Raw genomic sequence first — 18,607 nt, 5'->3', positions numbered from 1 at the left:
ACGTAACCTACATCGTTTGAAAATTACTTCTTCAGGAGATGTCTTAAATGTGTCTTCACAGAACTCAGCATAGGCAGTACAGTTAGCAAATCAAACCAATCATAAAATAACAACTCATAATAAAACAGTAATAGTAAAAATTCCAATAATAAAATAACTCATAATAAAATAGTAATAGTAAAAATTTGAATAATAAAATAACAACTCATAATAAAATAGTAATAGTAAAAATTAGTCATTTGAAAAAACAGTGTGAAACTGAAGAAATATGAGGAATTCATTGTGACTGAAAGGTGAATAAAGTACATATTCCTTAGAACTTACTGCTGTGACAAGATGGGGGAGGAAGGGAACAACCACAGTACTTGAGTGAACTTTTCTAAATTTTTTGTTAAGATGAAAAGAAAATAAAATTCCATCATAAGATAAATAGAAAGGCTCCCTTCAACTTCTAGAAGTGACGCAGCAAAGACAGCCTTATAGCTACTTTTAACTGAACTATGCAGCTTTTTGGAAATGAAAAAAATAAATAAATAAAGCCTATTCTGTGCAACAGAGAAAATGAGATGATTCATATGTTATCAAATTAATGCTTCTCATTATACAAAGAGATCTAAAATTTACAGCCAAAGAAAAGAGAACAAACAAACTCCCACAAATGTTTAATTGTGCTTAAAATGTCACAGAATAATTCATTTTGTACTATCGAAGCTTCCTATCAGATTTATTCCCACGTCCAAATCTTGGCGAGCCTAAGTTTTCAAACCACTGAACCTAGAAGAAAAATTAATTAACTGTTTCTTCTGTTATTTGCTGCAGGCCCAAATTATAAGGAATAACACACACTATAATGGAATAAAGCCTTTTCTTTTATCTCATCTAAGAAAAGCATACTGATGAAAACCAGTCCCACAAAGGATGATTTTTTTTTCCCCCCATACTATTGAGTTGAAAGGTCTGAAGAATGTCAACAGTTGCAAAATGTTTAATTATGTGACTTCAAATCATTAGAGGGTTAATGAGACAAATCACTCAGTTTGCCAGTTGTATACCAACTGTAAAAAGGAAATTTCTTTCAGGTGGACCAGTGCAAAGAAGACATGTGAACATGCTTTGTGAATGCTGACCATCACTCTGAGGGATCTCTCCCAAAAACAGTCAGGAATTTTTGGAAGAAGATGGCAGAGAGGATGAGCAGAGCTATTAATGAATTGGAAATGCATTGAGGGTACATCCCATAAAATTAAATTATGACAAAGGTTCCGCCAGCAGCCCAATGAAATAATGAGAAGTGTCCATCTGGCACGTAACAACACCAAAAATAGCCTGACCTTATTTAGTGATCTATCAGGTTATGAGTTGTAGCTACTAATTACAGGAAAAAATATAATTTTGATTCACCAAAATTTGAGAATCCATGCTTATTCCAGTGCTTAATTTTGGAAATAATTTCTAGAAGGTATAAAATTAATTACTTAACTTTGTTATGGTAAATTCAGTGAAAATTACCATTATTTAAGAAAAAATATTAATAAAATAAAAATATATTTTGTATTTTTTTTAAGCAGCACTTTTTTTTCTGAACACATTAGTGTACAGCATTAATCAGTTGTCATGAAATGTATCTTAGAAAATCCCAGCAGTCAGAAATCAAAAATTAATATGCCAAACATTTTCTTGAGACATACCACTTGCTTATGTATTCCCATGTCTTTTAATTCTATTCAACAAGTTGATTTAGAAATGGTGCTCAGATTTGTGGAATTCAAGGACAACCATCTAAGACTAAAGCAAGAGAGGGGAAAAAAAAAAAAAGAATATGAACATCACAAACATGACCCAATTAGTAGGATCTGAAAAATTCTTGTTCTTCCCATCCACTCTTCATGGACTCCAAGTGCATTTTGGCAATGGGAGCTGAAAAACAGGGATGAACAGCAGGAATCTAAGATCACTATAGCCCCAAGGAACAGCACCTCTGGGTGTTTTAAACACTCTACAGTTCTGAGAGTGGATCAGCACCTTACACCAAGGCTGCTTTTAGCTTTGGACAGAAAATATCATCATTTAACTTAGATTCTCTGACCCATAAAATGATTTTTCTCAGTGTTAGATGTTTATTTTATGGCAACTAAAAATCAGTAGTGCCTTTCAGAAGTGCAAATACCTAGCTAGTTAACTCTAAGGATATTTAAACATTCACTAAAGATGTTCCTAAGCCCTTACAGTCCTGCCCCAGGCATGTCTGGAAGTCCTAACAGTGCTGAAAATGCAGCTGCTTGACACATGTTCAAGTTTCAAAATCATAATTAAATCTCTCTTTTTGTTATCTCTCTGAACTGACCTCATCCAGAAAAAATATTTTAGGGCATATCTGCTAAATTACATTTCCTGTAAAATAAATTATATGATGGCTGCACTGTCATACACTTAACTCATCTGATTTGGAAGATTTATCTCTGTATTTCCAAATATCTAAAAGAGAGACAAAACTCCCCTAAAACCCCATGATGTTGTAGGCTGTATTTCAGGACCCACACAATACTATAGGCTGTACTGGGCTTTGCTAGATGGGGTTTAGTCTCCACAGTAGCCTACATGGAACAATAATTCAGTGTGTGGCTGAAACAATGTTGACAATACACCAGCATTCTGGTTATTGCTGAAGAGAGCTTGCACAGCATCAAGGCTTTTTCTCCTTTCATTTCTACCCTTCCTATCCCAGAAGCAAGTTGGCTGGGGATGGGTACAGGGCTTGGAGGGGACCTAGCCAGAAGAGATGACCCCACATGACCAAAGGAATATTCCATATCACATGGTGTTTTGCAATAAAAGATCAGGGAAAGGAAGAGCAAGGAAGAACATTCATGGTTGTATTTTTCTTCCCAAATAACTGCTACACATGATGAAGCCTTGCTTTCAAGGAAAGGCTAAACATCTGCCTGCTGATGGGAAGTCGTGAATGAATTTCTTATTTTGCTTTACCTGCACATGCAGCATTTGCTTTCCCTATTTAACTCATTATCTTCATATACAACTCTGCTTTTATGTCTCCTGTTTTCTTCCTGACCCACAGCAGAGAGGAGTGAGAAGAGTGTTTGGCTATTGGCCAGCGTCAATCCACCACGTGCTGTCACTAAATCTGTATTGGGAAGGATCCCTGGACCAGGGGGGGATGCACACAGAAGCAAACATGGATCTGGCCCAGTGACTGCAGCATCTCCCTTTCAGAGGAAACATAACATGAAACCAAACTAAATTAAACTGTATTACTTCTGAGAGCAAGAAAGAAAACATGGGTCAGCCCACTCTCTCTAATATTAGTCTGGAGGAAGAGGTCGTTTGTTCATGGCTTGTTTCGGTGCCTCATTTTAGAGAATGTTCAGGCATACAAATCCTGAGCAGAAGGAAACGCCTATTTGTAAAGCAGAGACCCTAAGTCCTGTGGGGCACTATGCTGGCAGCTTAAAGGTCAAGGTGAAGTGTTTCTTAGTGTCTAGTGTTAAATATGTCCCTCCATGGCAGCACTGGTGTGTCCCATATCTAAAAGAAACAGGCTGGGAAGAGCAAGGTGACTAATTGAGAGTTGCCTGTTTCTACAGTAAGCACCTTCTGTTTATTTATCCAGCTCCCATCATGTGTTGGAGTCTGAAACAGCCCACAGGCACTTCTCAGCCTACTGTCAACATTTCTCTTGAATGTGTTTGGTCATTTGTTCTTTATTATTTAAGAGAAAGGAACTCTAGTACAAAAGTGGCATAAAAGTGTGTAAGTATTGATAGGATGTGTTAAGGGAATAAATCATATTGATTGAGCATCTTGTCACTAGTGTAATTGCATCAGTATTTAGGAATTCTAACACGGTAGCTGCAGAGGATCCTGGGCACAGGTCCAGTGCTGAAAATGAGAACTGGGGCTCACAGTGTCCCTTTTGGAAGACTAGAGAACACTAAGTGTAAAATGTCTCATCAAAATATAGGAGAAAAGCCAGACAGACCTATTGAAAGTGAGACCATAGCAGATGGTTTTGATGCTAGGATGGAAAAGTGAGACAGAAATGATAGGAAGCCTTTTTAAAAAGCTGCATGCAAATGAAGAGAGAAATTCCATTTAACTTTTTCACTCATCCCAGTAGTTCATATTCCCATCAAGGGACTTAATTCTCTTCTGCTTTAGAGCACTGTCATTCCTCTAAATTGCTCTTGGCTGTGATCTTTACCTGTGCTCTGCACCACAATTTCTAAGTTTTATGAATTGTCAGTAACAAACTGGCCAGGACAACCCCTATTAAACTTCCTCATCAACAGTCTTCTGAAAGACGGAACCCAGCAACGTGATTGGTGTTGGTAGATAAACAATTAGGCTCATGCACTGGTATCATAAGAAACAGATGTGGACAAAACACGACAGACGAAGAGACATTTATTAGGAGCTTCAAAAAGATAACTAAGATGATGCAAGAAGAAAGATTAGATACTGGCTGGCTAGCTTTGTGCTACTTGAGTTTCTTCCTTCCAATCATTTAAGCCTGTATACTCTCTGTGATGCATTTGCTTTGTGTTTTTCTAGGTCCTTTCTCTTCAACCAGAGTCAATTTTACAGTCTAAATGACAATAATGTCATATGCTTGTAGAAAAACCAGATTTTTAAAAATCTAATAAAAACATGCATTTATTTTAGGATCATCTGTTTCCTAGAAGTCATAAAAAAGAAGAGACATTAAAAGGAAAATAAAGTCAATTAGTTTGAGTTCTTATTTATCATGAGCAATTTCCATCAGCAAAACAAAGAAAGACAGACAAATGAAGGGATGTTGCACCATTTTAATATACACTGTGCCATCCAGGTATCCTTCTATTAAGCTAGCAGGATGTGCATGGCTCTAAAAGGAAATACACATGCCACTGGTAAGGATGATAGCCTTAATGAAATCACTTTTTTTTCAAAGGCTAGTTTTAGTAAACATAAACTACAAATTTGGTGTATATAATATGCTATGATTCACCTGAGTGCAATTGTAATTCCCAATTTCTTTTCCTAGGAAAAAAAAGTACTGTCAACTGTAAAAGAAATGATTAATTGCAAGATTCATTTATAGGATAACTTCTATGCAATACAAAAAAAAAAAAAAGTGTGAAAATAAACCAACTCTACATATTTATTTAAAAAAACCCAAAACAACTTAATACTTACATAAGGGATTGTGTCCAAGGTGTCTGTGTTGACAATTATAGGGGCAGGGCTTGCCTGAAAGAAAAAAAAAAAAAAAAAAAGAGAAAAATTTAAAGACCTGAAATTCATTAATATTGAAATGCCCTTACTGATACGTTAAGTTAAAAGTCTAAAAGCCTGTTTCCCCCTTGAATTCAAATCACACAATAGTACAAAATTGTGCGTGCTGCTCAATCAAGAATGAAGGAAATAGACCATCAGCCTCCAAACCACAGCTCACTGTGGTCTTTCTTTTTAATTCTCCAGGCTTTGAAACACATCCTGAATACTTACTATCCAGTTGTTCATTTTTTAATGGAACTATAAGAAATCTGATGTATTCAATTTTCAATTAAGGGATGTTGAGGGTTTCAGCTTCCCTACCTGACAAGTTCACCTTCTGTCTTTGAACCACCTTCTGTCTTTGAACCAAGATGATTAATGGATCTTTACAGACGATAAACATTTAATGTTTACACTACCTAGCAATATTGTACAGGTGTATGTATAAGCACATATATTACGATATTTATGTCAAAAGTATATAACTGGCATGGCTGAGGTTCAGTCTGAAATACAGAGCACTTTAAAAAGATTTGTGCATCTGCAAAGCTGCCCAACCTGATCTTTAAACTCTTGATGAAGCTCATATCCAGGCTAGTTTCCAACCACCTGAACCTCTTGCTCTTCCTTTTCTGGGATTCAATGGTATTGACCCAATGCCAAGCTCTTAGATGACCCATCTGCATAAACTTGGCTCAGACTCTGGAGAAAACCAGAAAGTTGTGAGAATGTGTAAGCCAGAGGCAAGCACCATCAATAAAATGTCAAACTGAGGCAGGACTGCAGAGATGGGCTTATTAAAAATTCAAGGTACTCAGAAGGATCAACATGCAGTCAGTGTAGGACAAAAAGTGATGGAAGACACCCTTTCTCAGCCTTATTAATGCCTACTTGGGCAGCAAGACACTTCAGGCACTGTACTGAGCTGATGAAAACACTAATGCTTAGCACAGTAGCTAACTAGTTCTGTTCATCAGTATATATTTGTCACTGAATGACTGCACTTAAAACTCACACAGACTGCTGGGTCTCTGTGCATGGTAGGTATGAACACAGCACTACTGAAAACACTGATGCTGTTTCTGTCAAATATTTACTGTGGGATTTAAAAGCCTAAGTAATAACCCAAATCAAGAATGTGACGTTATTGCAATAATTCAAATAACGTGAGAATAACACAGTGGTTTTTTGTTTTGTTTTGGGGGTGTTTTTTTGCAGTTTTTGTGCAGTCATTCAAGGATAATTCTGTGTTCAAAGAAATTTCATGTTACTGGACAAAAGCTACTGCTGATTAATGCCCTAATTTCTGCACAATGGTGTAAGCCATGAATTGAAATTAAATGCATACAATTTGGTGTGTCTGCATTTCATGGCATGGAGCAGCTGTGATGGTAAGGTATTATTTGATATTAAAATGTTTAGTATCTAAAAAGATATTATATGCCCATATCCTGTTATTCTCATTGTGTCCCAAAACACTGGACACACTGAAGTGATAAGTAAAAGTTGAAGGCCATATGATTATAATATATTTAGCCTTAGGCATATGGAACATTGCTATAGTCGCATTATCATTGAAGGTAAAACAAATTATTTCCTTTTTAGAATATAGTTTTTACTTACATTAATATTTATGTCAATACACTTTAAAAAGTGCTACCTTTGCTAGAGGAAGAATAAGCTTGGGAATTTTTTACAGTATTGATTTTATCTCATTTTTTTTTTTACCTACTGTGTTGGTCTATTGCCAACTAAAAAAGTTTGCAATTTTCAGAATAAAAGCATCTTTTCACTGATGATTTAAAAAAGAGTATCTACTAAAATAACAAAAATCTTTCAGAAGTAATTTTCCAAAGCATTTGCCCATATCTCTTTAACCTGCTGAAGAACAAAGCCTTTTATTTGTATCGGATTTTCCTGAAGTAAAGCTAAAGAAACCAGAAACAAATGTGGAATGCTTGGGACTGGACAGAGTACTCCTGGTGCAGTCTGACAGGGGATGAGATGTCCCACACACTGTTGCCCAGGCTGGAATTGCAGCCCAGTTTGCCATTCCCCCTCACTGCTGCAATGGCTGACAAATGTGCAACTTGCTCTCCTCTCTACAAAGCTGCAGCGTAGCCAGACTGTGCCTCCATGTTTTATTCTGTCATGGGGAACTCCTGTATGTCTTCACTGACCTTTGTGAGGTTCCTCTCAGCCCATTCCTCCTTCCTGTTGATATGCCTCTGAAGAGCAGGGAACAGTACAGTGTATGATTTGCTCTTCCCAGTCTGGTGTTATCTCAAACCTTGCTGACAATGCTCTCTATATAATCATTCTGGTTATTAATGAGGATGTTTAACAGCATTAGCACCTCTATCAACTCTGTATGAGCACCACAAGTGACTGTCCATCAGTAACTGAACTCTGAACTGCTGACCACTGCTCTTTGAGTCTGGTGGTTTAGCCAGTGTCCCACTCATCTTCTAGTACACCCACTTACTTAGTTTCTCTCTCATTTGGCTATGAAAGAGAATTTGTGTGGAAAACCTTGCCAAAATCCAAGCAAATGGCATCTACTGATTCTCCTAATCCACAGAGCTAGTGGATTTTTTACCACAGGAAGACGTTAGGTTGGCAAGGTAAAATCCAGAGATTTGTAAATTGACGTCCCTCTTTTTAATCACCTCCCTCTGTCCTTTGTGAGCCCTGACAAAATGTTCTGGAGCCCCAGATGATGGACATTCACCACGATGCTTCCATTTTTTAGCTTCCTACCTAAGCCTTATCCCTGGGTTATAACTTGGTCCATCATCCTTCCACAGAAAAAGTCTGAGCATTTAAAGCTGCTCCTTTGAATGATGTGATGGTTTCCTGACTGGCCCTGCTACCAGAACCAGTAAAGAATTAGTTTTCAAGCCAGTGTATCAGTCAGGGTTCATTTCAACACAGTGCTTACTGTATTCTTTACAGATTGGAAAAACTAAACTAAACTATCAAAGTGATGATTTTCTGCAGCTGGGGCATTTATCCTGTTCAGACAGATGGGCATGAAAAAATTCACAGCTCAATAGTTCCAGATGAATGTAGTAACTATAAGCAGTCACTCACAACTAATATCATCAGTGCATTTGCCATCTCTGTTGCTCCTGTTTGTTATCTGCGCATGTGATTCTGTGTGTGGGGGGGGACAATGCTTCTTGTTACAATTTGTCTTTTTAGTTTGGCTTGAGGGGGTAGGGTAATTGTTTTGCTGGGGTTCTTTAATAAGAAATATGATTTAATACAAATATTTTGCTCCCATCTCTCTGATATATGGTAATTTGAAGAACACTAACCTCCTGAGCAGCAAAATTGCATTAAAGTGCAGGAAATGGAGATTATTTCATTAGCTGGGTCCTGTTTGCAACACATGCTTTAAAGTAGGAGACTTCAATTATGCAAAGTTGAGAAGACAGTTTGCAATCACTGGAGAGAGCCCTAAATACAGTGCAAGCCATGGAGTACACAATAGCATCAAAACAGTCCTGTAACCACAGAAATTACTGAAGGGATGAGTATCAACAAGGAGCCAAAGATTTTACTTTCCAGAATGATGCGTCTGTATCTATGCTGATTCGAAAATATGTCACACTGGTTAACCAAATTCTCAAAGAAACTTGGGTACCTCTGTATTTCTAATGGAGAACATTGAAGAATCTATGAACCAGGATTCATCTACAGTACTCCCAACTGTGCATAAATTGACAAAGACAAGCAAAAACATGACTATATTCTCTTGAGAACCTCTGCCTAGAGTGTCTTTGAGACAGCACTGTCTTATCTCTCAATCTCTATACCCACACAGATATATTTAAGTCTTTATCTAGGCTTGAGCCTGGGTGAGATGAAATAGCTTTCTGGAAGATAAGGACTTTATTCCTAACTCTGCAGTTTTACCTCCTCTTTAGTTTGTCCAAGACACTGAATTACATTTTACCAAGTAAATTACACTTTGACAGCTTTTCCCAGATGCAAAATAAAACCAAACCAATCACCAGAAGTGTGAATATTACTGAGTGCAGTGAATTGAGTAATCCTGTTTTCCACATCCCTTACTCACTTTCCTCTCCATCCCAATCCCTACCTATACATTAAGTATTATACTAAGCTGGCAATGTACTGTGCAGTCAGACTTACAGCTGTCCTGCTCCCTGCATGGACATTTCTCCTACCCTTGACTGGAAGCTTTCAGCTGAGCCATCGCTGTGCTTCGAAAAAGGCATTACACTGACAGCTGCAGTGACAGATTGGCATAGCTGAGACAAAACTTGAATAGCTTTGGGGAAAAAAAATAAAAATGGAAGATTTTTTTTCTTCTTCTTCTTAAAGGACTTGAGCATAACACACTTTGCTGCCCTAAATATATACAAGATTGTTCTGCTTGCAACACTTCAGACAGTCTAGTTGCTTTTCTGCCAAAAGCATAACTTAGAAGCAAGATAGAGTAAAAGCACTTAAAGCCAGTAGAAACAGAACAAAAAGGCACATGGTCTAGTTCATGAACAATTACTCTGCTACCAATTCTCTACCAGTGTGTGACATGACTCACACCTCTCAGACAAGGTGAGCTTTCCCTCTACCATGAATGACTGCTAGCATTATCCTGGTTGACTGGTTTTGGTCATACTCCTCACAGTTTTAGAGACTATCCATATCATACCGGATTGCTTTCTCCAGCATTCATAAGTCCTTGCTTTAACTTTTCCTACTGTGCAGGAACTGTATTCAACACCAGACCATATGTGGCCACTACTTCCATAAGTCATAAGCATAGCACGTTACTTAACAACAAAACTCAACCAAGTAAGTCATCATTTTGAAACTGCCCACCTATGCAATTCCTACCTGCAATTTTTATTTCATAGAATCAATACGGTTGGTAATGACCTCTAGGATCAAGTCCAACCAATAATCCAGGTTCACCCCTACATGTCTTTACACACCCCACCTAACTGGCTTTTAAACATTTCCAGGTACGGTGATTCCCTGGGCAGCCCGTTCCAAGGCTTGATCACCCTTTCAGCGAAGACCTTTTTCTTAATATCCAATCTCAACCTCATCTTGTGCAACTGGAGGCTGTTAGAAATCTCTATTGCTTTTAAGGAATCACCATCATTACTTAACATTATTACATTTACCTTAACTCAAAATAAAGAGGTGGTGAATCTGAGAGTAATACAAGAGTGTATTACTCTCAATTACTACGATTTTAAAAGGAAGTTGAGTTGTCAGTAGCTTATTGCCGTTTGTCTTGCGCAGACAAAGAACTCTGGACTATGTATCAGATTAAGGCCTCATCTTTCCAGGCAGTCAGCCCTAAACTCTGAAACATTCTCTGGAGTATACATTTTCAGTTTTCTATTACTTCAAAATATTAGCATTTTGTGTCTTAATAATACAAAGTAGAGCAGTCCCTATATTTGTACATGAATGGGGCATGCTGCATTTCTCAGATACAGTGTGAGACTATTTAAGACCTTAAGAAAGTAATACTGAATTAGCTTAAATTTCTGTTTTCACGAGTTTCACAATTGCAAGAAATAAATTTACATTTACACACAATGGCAAGGAAGACTAAATGACAATTTAGATGTCAAAACAGTAATTCTCTGCATGCTATGAGGCCTCAAGATCACGGAACACACAGAAGCTCTTGTCATATTTACCACTGAATTACGAACTGAAAGACTATGAAAGATAAAAAGTCATTTCATTGCTATTAATCAGAAAATGTAAAAGATAGAGAATATCTTTGCACATCTAAATAATGACTTTGCAGCAAACAATGCTACCTCTGCTCTGAGACATAAAACAGAAGACAAAAGCAGCTTTTCTTGCAAGCTGCAGCTGCCATGAAAGAAGAAAAATGCCTCAAGAAATCCTCAAGACCATCTCCTACAGATATAATGCAACCTCATATAAAGCCATTTAGTTTAATCGTAAATTGCACTTTTCAAAGGAGGTGGCCTTATTTGCAGATTTGGACTTTTAAATTGTTTTTTACTTAATCCATAGGAATAATTTCCTATTTAAAATTGTATGATTTGGCATCATTAAAAACCCCAAAACCTACACACAAGGAAAATCTAACATTTCCGTGTGGATTCAGAGGCTATCAGAGGGAATGACAAGAAAGCACCTACTTTACTGTTGTTGAAGGTTCCCCTGCAATGATCTTACCTGTTAGCAGGTTGAAATAATAATGATTAATATACTAGGGTTTTTTTTTCCCCAATATAAGATCCAATGAAGGACATAGAAATATCAATGGGAAAAGCTCTCTGGCCACTGGAACAGGATCCCCAGGGAAATGGTCACAGCACCAAGCCCAGCAGAGCCCAAAGAGCATTTGTACAGTGCTCTCAGGCACATGGTGTGACTCTTGGGGAAGGTCCTGTGCAGGGCCAGGAGTTGGACTCAATGATCCTCGTGAGTACCTTCCAACTCAGGATATTCTGTGATTATGTGCTAACACACATGAATGCACACAGACTCAAAACAGACCAGAAGAAAAGCACACATCCAGATTTTAGGCATCCTTTTTGACCTAGCTGTGTGCTTTAGTTGTTTTGGCTTTTTCCCAGCCTCAGTGTGCACAAACATAGAACTTCCAGAGAGAGAAAAACAAAATCAAAGCAAAATTGCAGCTATTTCTTTCATTGAATCCTAGAATCATGTATGTTGGGGAAGAGTTCTAAGGTCAGAGAGTCCAAATGTTAACCCAACACTGCCACACCGTAATCGCTAAACCACGTTCTTAAGTGCCACATCTACAACTACTGTAAAACTTTTCCAAAGGCTGAGCAGGGCCAGAGGAAAAAACAAATGCATGCTTAATCCCAATACAAACAATGGAGGGGCTGGATCTGAACTGCACTTGCAACCTAATTACAATATCTTCTCATATTTGGCTTTTTCCCCTTTCTTTCAAAAATCAAGTCCACCTTACCCACCACTGGCTTTTTATCTTTAAAATCATGGTACACTAAGCTTACAAAGAAGTTATCCAGTGCCTTAATTCTGTCACCTTTTCATGTCATGAAAACCATGAAATTTGAGTGTAATGTTCCTGCATGAGGTTATAAAAAAACCTTCTTCAAAAACACAGAAAGAAATGGACTAAAAATTATAATGCAGATGAAGAGAACAAAAAAAAAAAAAAAAGAGAGAGAATGCAAAACTAAATGTGAAATAGGTGAATTTCTTTAACAAAATTCAGTATCTGTTTAAGAGATTTATCAGAATAGAAATCATAAAGAATGAGACACCTGCTTTCAGATTAATCTGTAACACTGAGCACTGTAAACAGGAGCCCAGAAAGAATGCAGTCAGTTCCAAAGAGTGCTCATCTCTGCTTAGCAAGCACAGAAGTCACCAAGGCTTATTGGTGCCGCAGCTAAAACTCCACTGAGAGAACAGAATAAGAAATATAAAAGTTTTAGAGTTTTGGAAAGGTTCTAACAGCACAAATAGCAAAACCACCAACAATCTTGTTTAGGCACTGAAATGGCCTTGAGGAGAACTGGGAATTACTGCGTTCCATATAATACATAAAATTAACTCACTGATTCTGGCTAGGTATGTATAGAGACAAAACTATTTTGCCAAATGCTTTCACTTAATATATACACATTTAAGTATATAGGAATACCTTAAAGAAACAAACTTGATTTTGAATATCTGCAATAAACTGCAAATTAAATTTGTCTGTGCTGGAACAAAGAATGTTTTGATTTTTACGTCAGTGAAAGTAAACTTCTACGTTAATGTCCTCTGGAAAATTTTTAATTGATGTCCCAGAGTGCCCCTTTATGTCCCATAATCTCTAAGTGACAAAAAAAAAAGCTAAATAATTCCAAATATATCACTTGTCTGACAGTTTGTTTCAAACTCTAAATAACTGCAGGACCACTGCATGCATAGTACATCAGTTTAAAAGATAAACACCCATGCGTGAAGTGCAGCTATCCAAGGCTCAGGGGGAATCAGCTCTTTTACATGGTTTAGCTTTTCATGGCATAAAATGCATTTCTCAATGGAGATGCTCTGTTACATAAGTTACAACTATCTGGCACTTTACCATAGGGCTTGCCAACCACTTTTAAATCTGTTTTCTTACTGATGTCCTTGAGCCTAAGAGCTTTGTGGGTGGCTTTCAGGACAGCATGTGCCAGAACTGCCAGTTTTTCCATAATTTCACAGGTTGTAGCACCCAGCAGGAACATCACAAGCTGCCAAGCTTAGCCAGGGCTCTCCTTGTGACCCTTTGTAATGCCATCAGGTTGTTACTCATTAAAGAGGCTGATCCCTTTACAATAATGCAATATTGGTGCAGGACAGAAAGTGGAAATATGCATATGCCATTTTCTTCTTGGTTTTTAGGACCAATTTCCCTCACAGTTTAAAAATTTTGCACAGATAAGAAAAATCAGTCCAATTTCAGGACCTTACACTTTGCTATTCCTCATTCTGTGACATTCAAGTGTCTTTGTTTAAGGACTATGTCCTAGTGAAGCATGAATCTTGTGTCTCTTCTGCCTGCATTCTGCTCCCCACTGGATGGAAACAGCAAGGGAGGCTTCTGCAATGAGAAGCCAGGGCTGCCCTACACTGGACGCAGGTGGTTCCAGCAGTGTCATACCAGACCTCCCAATCAGGGAAGGGGAAACAAATAATAAGGAACAAAAAGGTGAGGAAAAAGGAGCAGCAAAGAGAAACAAGCATGTCCTGACCCCAGGTCCAAGCCCATGTGTGAGGGACCCCAAGTCCCTGGTCTCCCTAAAGGAACTGAGGGGAACCTGAAGTCATGGCTAGAGGAGGGGAGGTGTCTGGAGCGAAGATGAACCTCAAAATGAGATGCTCTCCCTTAGTATGAGTTTGTCATCTTGGCTTCTCAATACCCAATTTGGTAACTAAATGTTTAGGTAAACTGACAAGAAAGTTAAATTCCCTAAGTCAAATCTGTTTTGCCTTCAAAACACTAATTATTCTGAAATTTCACCGCAGAATAGATACTTGTTCAGCACCTTTTATTCAGTCATTCTACTTTCTGAAAACCTATAAATCAAGTACTGGAGGTGAGACTTGACCAGCAGAAGAAAGCAAAAGAGTAAAGTCTTTGATTGTAAAAGAAAATGTTGAGTACACAGTGTGTCCTGTGCAGATGTGAACTCACTCGAGCTGGGCTCTGAAGGGAGCACCTGACTTGTGGCTCTGTTCGTATGACAGTAAGCCCGAGCTAAGAAAACTGCCCTTCTATAAGATGAATGTAGCACAGTAGGAGAAACAACAAATCAAAATCATGGAATGGTTTAAATCGGAAAGGACCTTTGAAGCTCATTCAGCCCAAGGCCCCTGTGATAAGCAGGGTCATCTTCAAGTTATTCAGGGCCCCATCCAACCTGACCTTGAATATTTTCAGGGATAGGGCATTCACCAACTCTCTGAGCACCTGTGCTGGTATTTTACTACATCACCGTGAAACACCTCTTCCTTATAGCTAATCTAATCTAAATCAATCATCTTTCAACTTAAAATCATTAGCCCTTATCCTGTCACAGCAGGTCCTGTTAAAAACTCTGTCCTTACCTTTCAGACTCCTCCAAGTACTGCAAGGCCACTATAAGATCTCTCAACAAAGTGTGAGCAGTACTGTGGTCACACGGACAGTAGTCATGTAAAACCAGAAACACATAAATTAGCAACGGATTGAACATATATATTTACACCCTTATAGATCCTCTATAAAGAGGCACTTTCCATGAAGAAAGAAAGCTAGACTTACTTCTCCTCACATGCTCTATTAAAATGCATTGCTGTTGACCTTTAATTCTTAGAAATAGCATTAAGCAAAAATTTTCAAAGCACAAAATCAGTGCAACACGGCACCACAGGATTGGAGAACCATGAAACAATGTAAAGCGACTGAACTTGAGAAGTGCCACAAAAGGAGCTCTATGATATATCATTGCTTAAGTAAACAAAGTGCCAAGGGCTGTTATAAGTTGGAAACACAATGGAAATGACTGGAGAGTACAGCAAAACCAACATTCTTGCAAGGAAGTTGCACAGAACCTTTAAAAATCCAACTTACTTAAAAACACAGGCCTGGAAAAAAAGAAGGCAATTCCCCTTGAGAAATGATTCAGGGAAAAGCATCCTTGTGAGCTTCAAAAACATAGATTGTATGTGCAAATAGTTGGATAGGACCTATTATGGGTGCAAACAGGAATAAAAATGCAAACTTAACAAAATGGAGTAAAAGCAAAAGGAGGAAATTAAAAAAAAAAAAATCTTTGCTGTTATTAATAATGCTGAAAAACACTTCATAATATCAGGAAAATTACACTTGCTTGTTTTTCAATCAATATTTTGTTATTTTTACCATGGGAATATTTTTCAGTTTCATGCCAAGGGCAGCCAAGTAGATTTTATCCACAGCTACAACTACGTGACTATTTCAACAATCTATAGTACAGTCTCCCTAGCGGAGAGGTTGAAGCTTTGTTGCCTAAAACTCCTTTGTACAATCGTAGGTTAGCACTGAAACGAATCCTGTAGGCAGTACTCGCACTCTGACAGATGGGCGATGTGACCTATGAGGTCTTTCCCCATCTTTATATTTTAGCATTATGTCACTTCTCAACAGCACTGTTTTGGCTAGAATTGGATGCAGAAACACTGAGTAAGAAAATACTGTCTTAAACTGAATTAAAATAGGTGGGAACAGCGACTTATCTAGCAGCAGGTAACACATCCCTTTTTCTCATGACACAGGCACAAAAAGTAATACAAGGCAGCACTTTGAAACATGACCATTCTTGGGTTATAGGATATCTTTTAGTTTCAAGACATACTTTCTACTTTGTAAAACACAAACACTTAGGATGTTGCTCTTTGTGTACGTTAACAGTAGTGACCTGGAAAGGACTAAAAAAGTTCTGCACTCTCTGAAGTTACTGTGTGAATGCACGTATTAAAAGCCACTTATCCCACAAAATGGAACAACTTTCCTTGTACACAAAGAAAACATTCACCTTTCAGTATCATGTATCGAACAATACATGTAACAATCAAAGATATAAAATCTAAAAACTGTCAGAACTGATCTGAATCAAGATTGAGAAGATGGGTCTGAAAATCAATTAAGGGAAATTCAAACATCACAACCACCTTTCATGCACTGAACAGCATCCAAAATGCTGGAACATTAAATGGCTCAGAACGTCAAGGCAGCCTCTTCCTCTAGCAAGAATAGCAAAAACAGTAACAATAAAAACCATCTCCTGGATATCTGTCTGTGATATGATGGTGGTTTGGTTCTTTTTTTTTTAATGGAAAAGCTCCAGGAGAGGGCTTTCAGAAATAAGCTTTGATTACTGTTAGAAGGGATAAAGAAAACATTTCCTGGCAAAGGAAACCAAAAGTTATGCACTATACATCAGGCACTAAGCATAACATTTAGTAAGACAAACAGAGCTGTCTGCTTAAGGCAGGAGGGCGATAGAATACAGGAATCAAAGAGCACAGTCCTAAAAATATTCAGCTTCAGGAACTCAGATTTCTCTTGTGCCTATACAACAGCATTTCAACCTTGAAAACAATTCAACATCTATCCCAAGAAACTGGCATTCAGACATGATGCAACCTTTCCCCCGGACCATTTGGTCAGATCCAGTCTCCTCCTACCCTACCTTTTAGGCAACAATCCCACCCTCCAAATGAAACACATCCCCCTCCTCCAGTAAATTATGATGCCTGCCAAAAATATCACATTTACCATTCTCAGCCTGTTGTAAATCCTGACTTTCGCCATGGGACGTCTGGGAAAAATTAACACCTAATGTGATGGTCCTTTCCAAAAGCTAAGCAACTTCACGGGCAGGTGCACCAATTCTGAGCACTAACATATAAAAACCCCACTGCAGACCTGACCCTGATACTAAATAAATGTTTGGCTGGGAGGACAAGAAATGGGAACATCGTGTGCTTCAGAGGAATGGGAGAAAAATGACATAGAAAATATTACAGCAAGAAGAACACAGAATCTGTGGGAGGCACAAGGTTTTTTAGGGCAGCTATAACAAGGAGAAAGCAAGAGACTCCAAAGTTAAAGTCAGCCCATCCTTCACATGCTACTATATGCTTTGTGACACATTTTGAACTGTTTTCTTCGATTACAAGGGCTCTACTCTTATACAAACAGGGGTTCAAGCATTTTTTTTTGCTATCAGCCCATCTGTTATTGAAGACCCTTTTGCTCACTTATTAGCTCAATACTGATCTGACACAGCTAGAACTGAATAATTCTTCAGGTTGTTTATCATATACTTAACAGTTCAGATGTGTGCCTCTTCTGCACAATATCAGCACATTTTAATTTTAAAATACCCCATTAAATTCATATTTCACATAAAATTAAGATACATAGAAGAAAGGAAGATACTATCTTCTTTCCTTTCCAGGGCATTCTACCTGGCTTTCCTAACACAGTCACCAAAAGCCATCTGTTATTTAAAATATTTCCAGTGCCGATGACATTAATATAAATCAATAGCTTCTTCAAAATACCTGGAATTAGAAGTAGCAACACATATTGATGTAAACACACAAGAAATCACTTGGTTATTTTATGAACAATATAAAGCATTACTGTGCATGATCTGGTGATAAGCAGTAATACACATGTTCAATTTATATTTATTAATATTTATTATCATTTTAAAGCCATAGCTCAATAACATGTTTTTCAGGAAGTAAAAATTACATGTAATACACCTTTTCTCTTGACCATTAAAGTAATGATAAAACAGAAATACTGGCAGTGTATTTTCATTCCAGTTATACAGAACTATGCATTTGCTCCCCAGAAAAATGACTAGCTTTTATAAAAGACAGTTCTTTACTACTCATCTTTTCATCAGAAAGAAACACAGAGGAGTTATGGTTAGAGGTCTGACTTCATTCAGTTCAAGAGAGCTCAGTTTAAATCATTTCCCCCCCCAAAAGAAGCCTAACCCTCAGAACTGGAATTTAAAAACATGCCTTATTTTAGAGATATGTTACAGTTTTCCTTACCGGGACAAAAGAATCAAATGAACCCTGTTCCCGACTCTCAATAGCTGAAATTGTTTTCAACCAGAGGAGATAGCTTGAAATATCAGATATTTCAGAATGCTCCATACTGAAAGCTTCAATATTAGCAGGACTGAGGTGAGACAGACTAGCAAAAGGAGGGCTTTGCCTGTGTTACATAAAGTTCTAATTAGATCCTTGGTACAAATTGCTATCCTAAGAATAAAAAGTTAAT

At 37.8% G+C, this 18,607-nt stretch overlaps 1 protein-coding gene across 25 annotated transcripts in view; it reads right to left on the bottom strand.

The window, feature by feature from the left end:
- Positions 1-18,607, bottom strand: part of DLG2 (discs large MAGUK scaffold protein 2) — a 984,477-nt gene that overhangs the window by 390,465 nt on the left and 575,405 nt on the right. For all 25 annotated transcript variants that reach the window (XM_040055800.2, XM_040055802.2, XM_040055798.1 and 22 more), the window contains one exon: positions 5,194-5,247. In XM_040055800.2, the coding sequence (XP_039911734.1) occupies positions 5,194-5,247 (54 nt within the window). The remainder of the gene's footprint in view (positions 1-5,193; positions 5,248-18,607) is intronic.

This window comes from Hirundo rustica, chromosome 2 (genome assembly GCF_015227805.2).
Source record: "Hirundo rustica isolate bHirRus1 chromosome 2, bHirRus1.pri.v3, whole genome shotgun sequence".
Taxonomy (NCBI): Eukaryota; Metazoa; Chordata; class Aves; order Passeriformes; family Hirundinidae; genus Hirundo; species Hirundo rustica.
The sequence above is the reverse complement of the archived record's forward strand: the minus strand, read 5'-3'. Positions and strand labels throughout refer to the sequence as shown.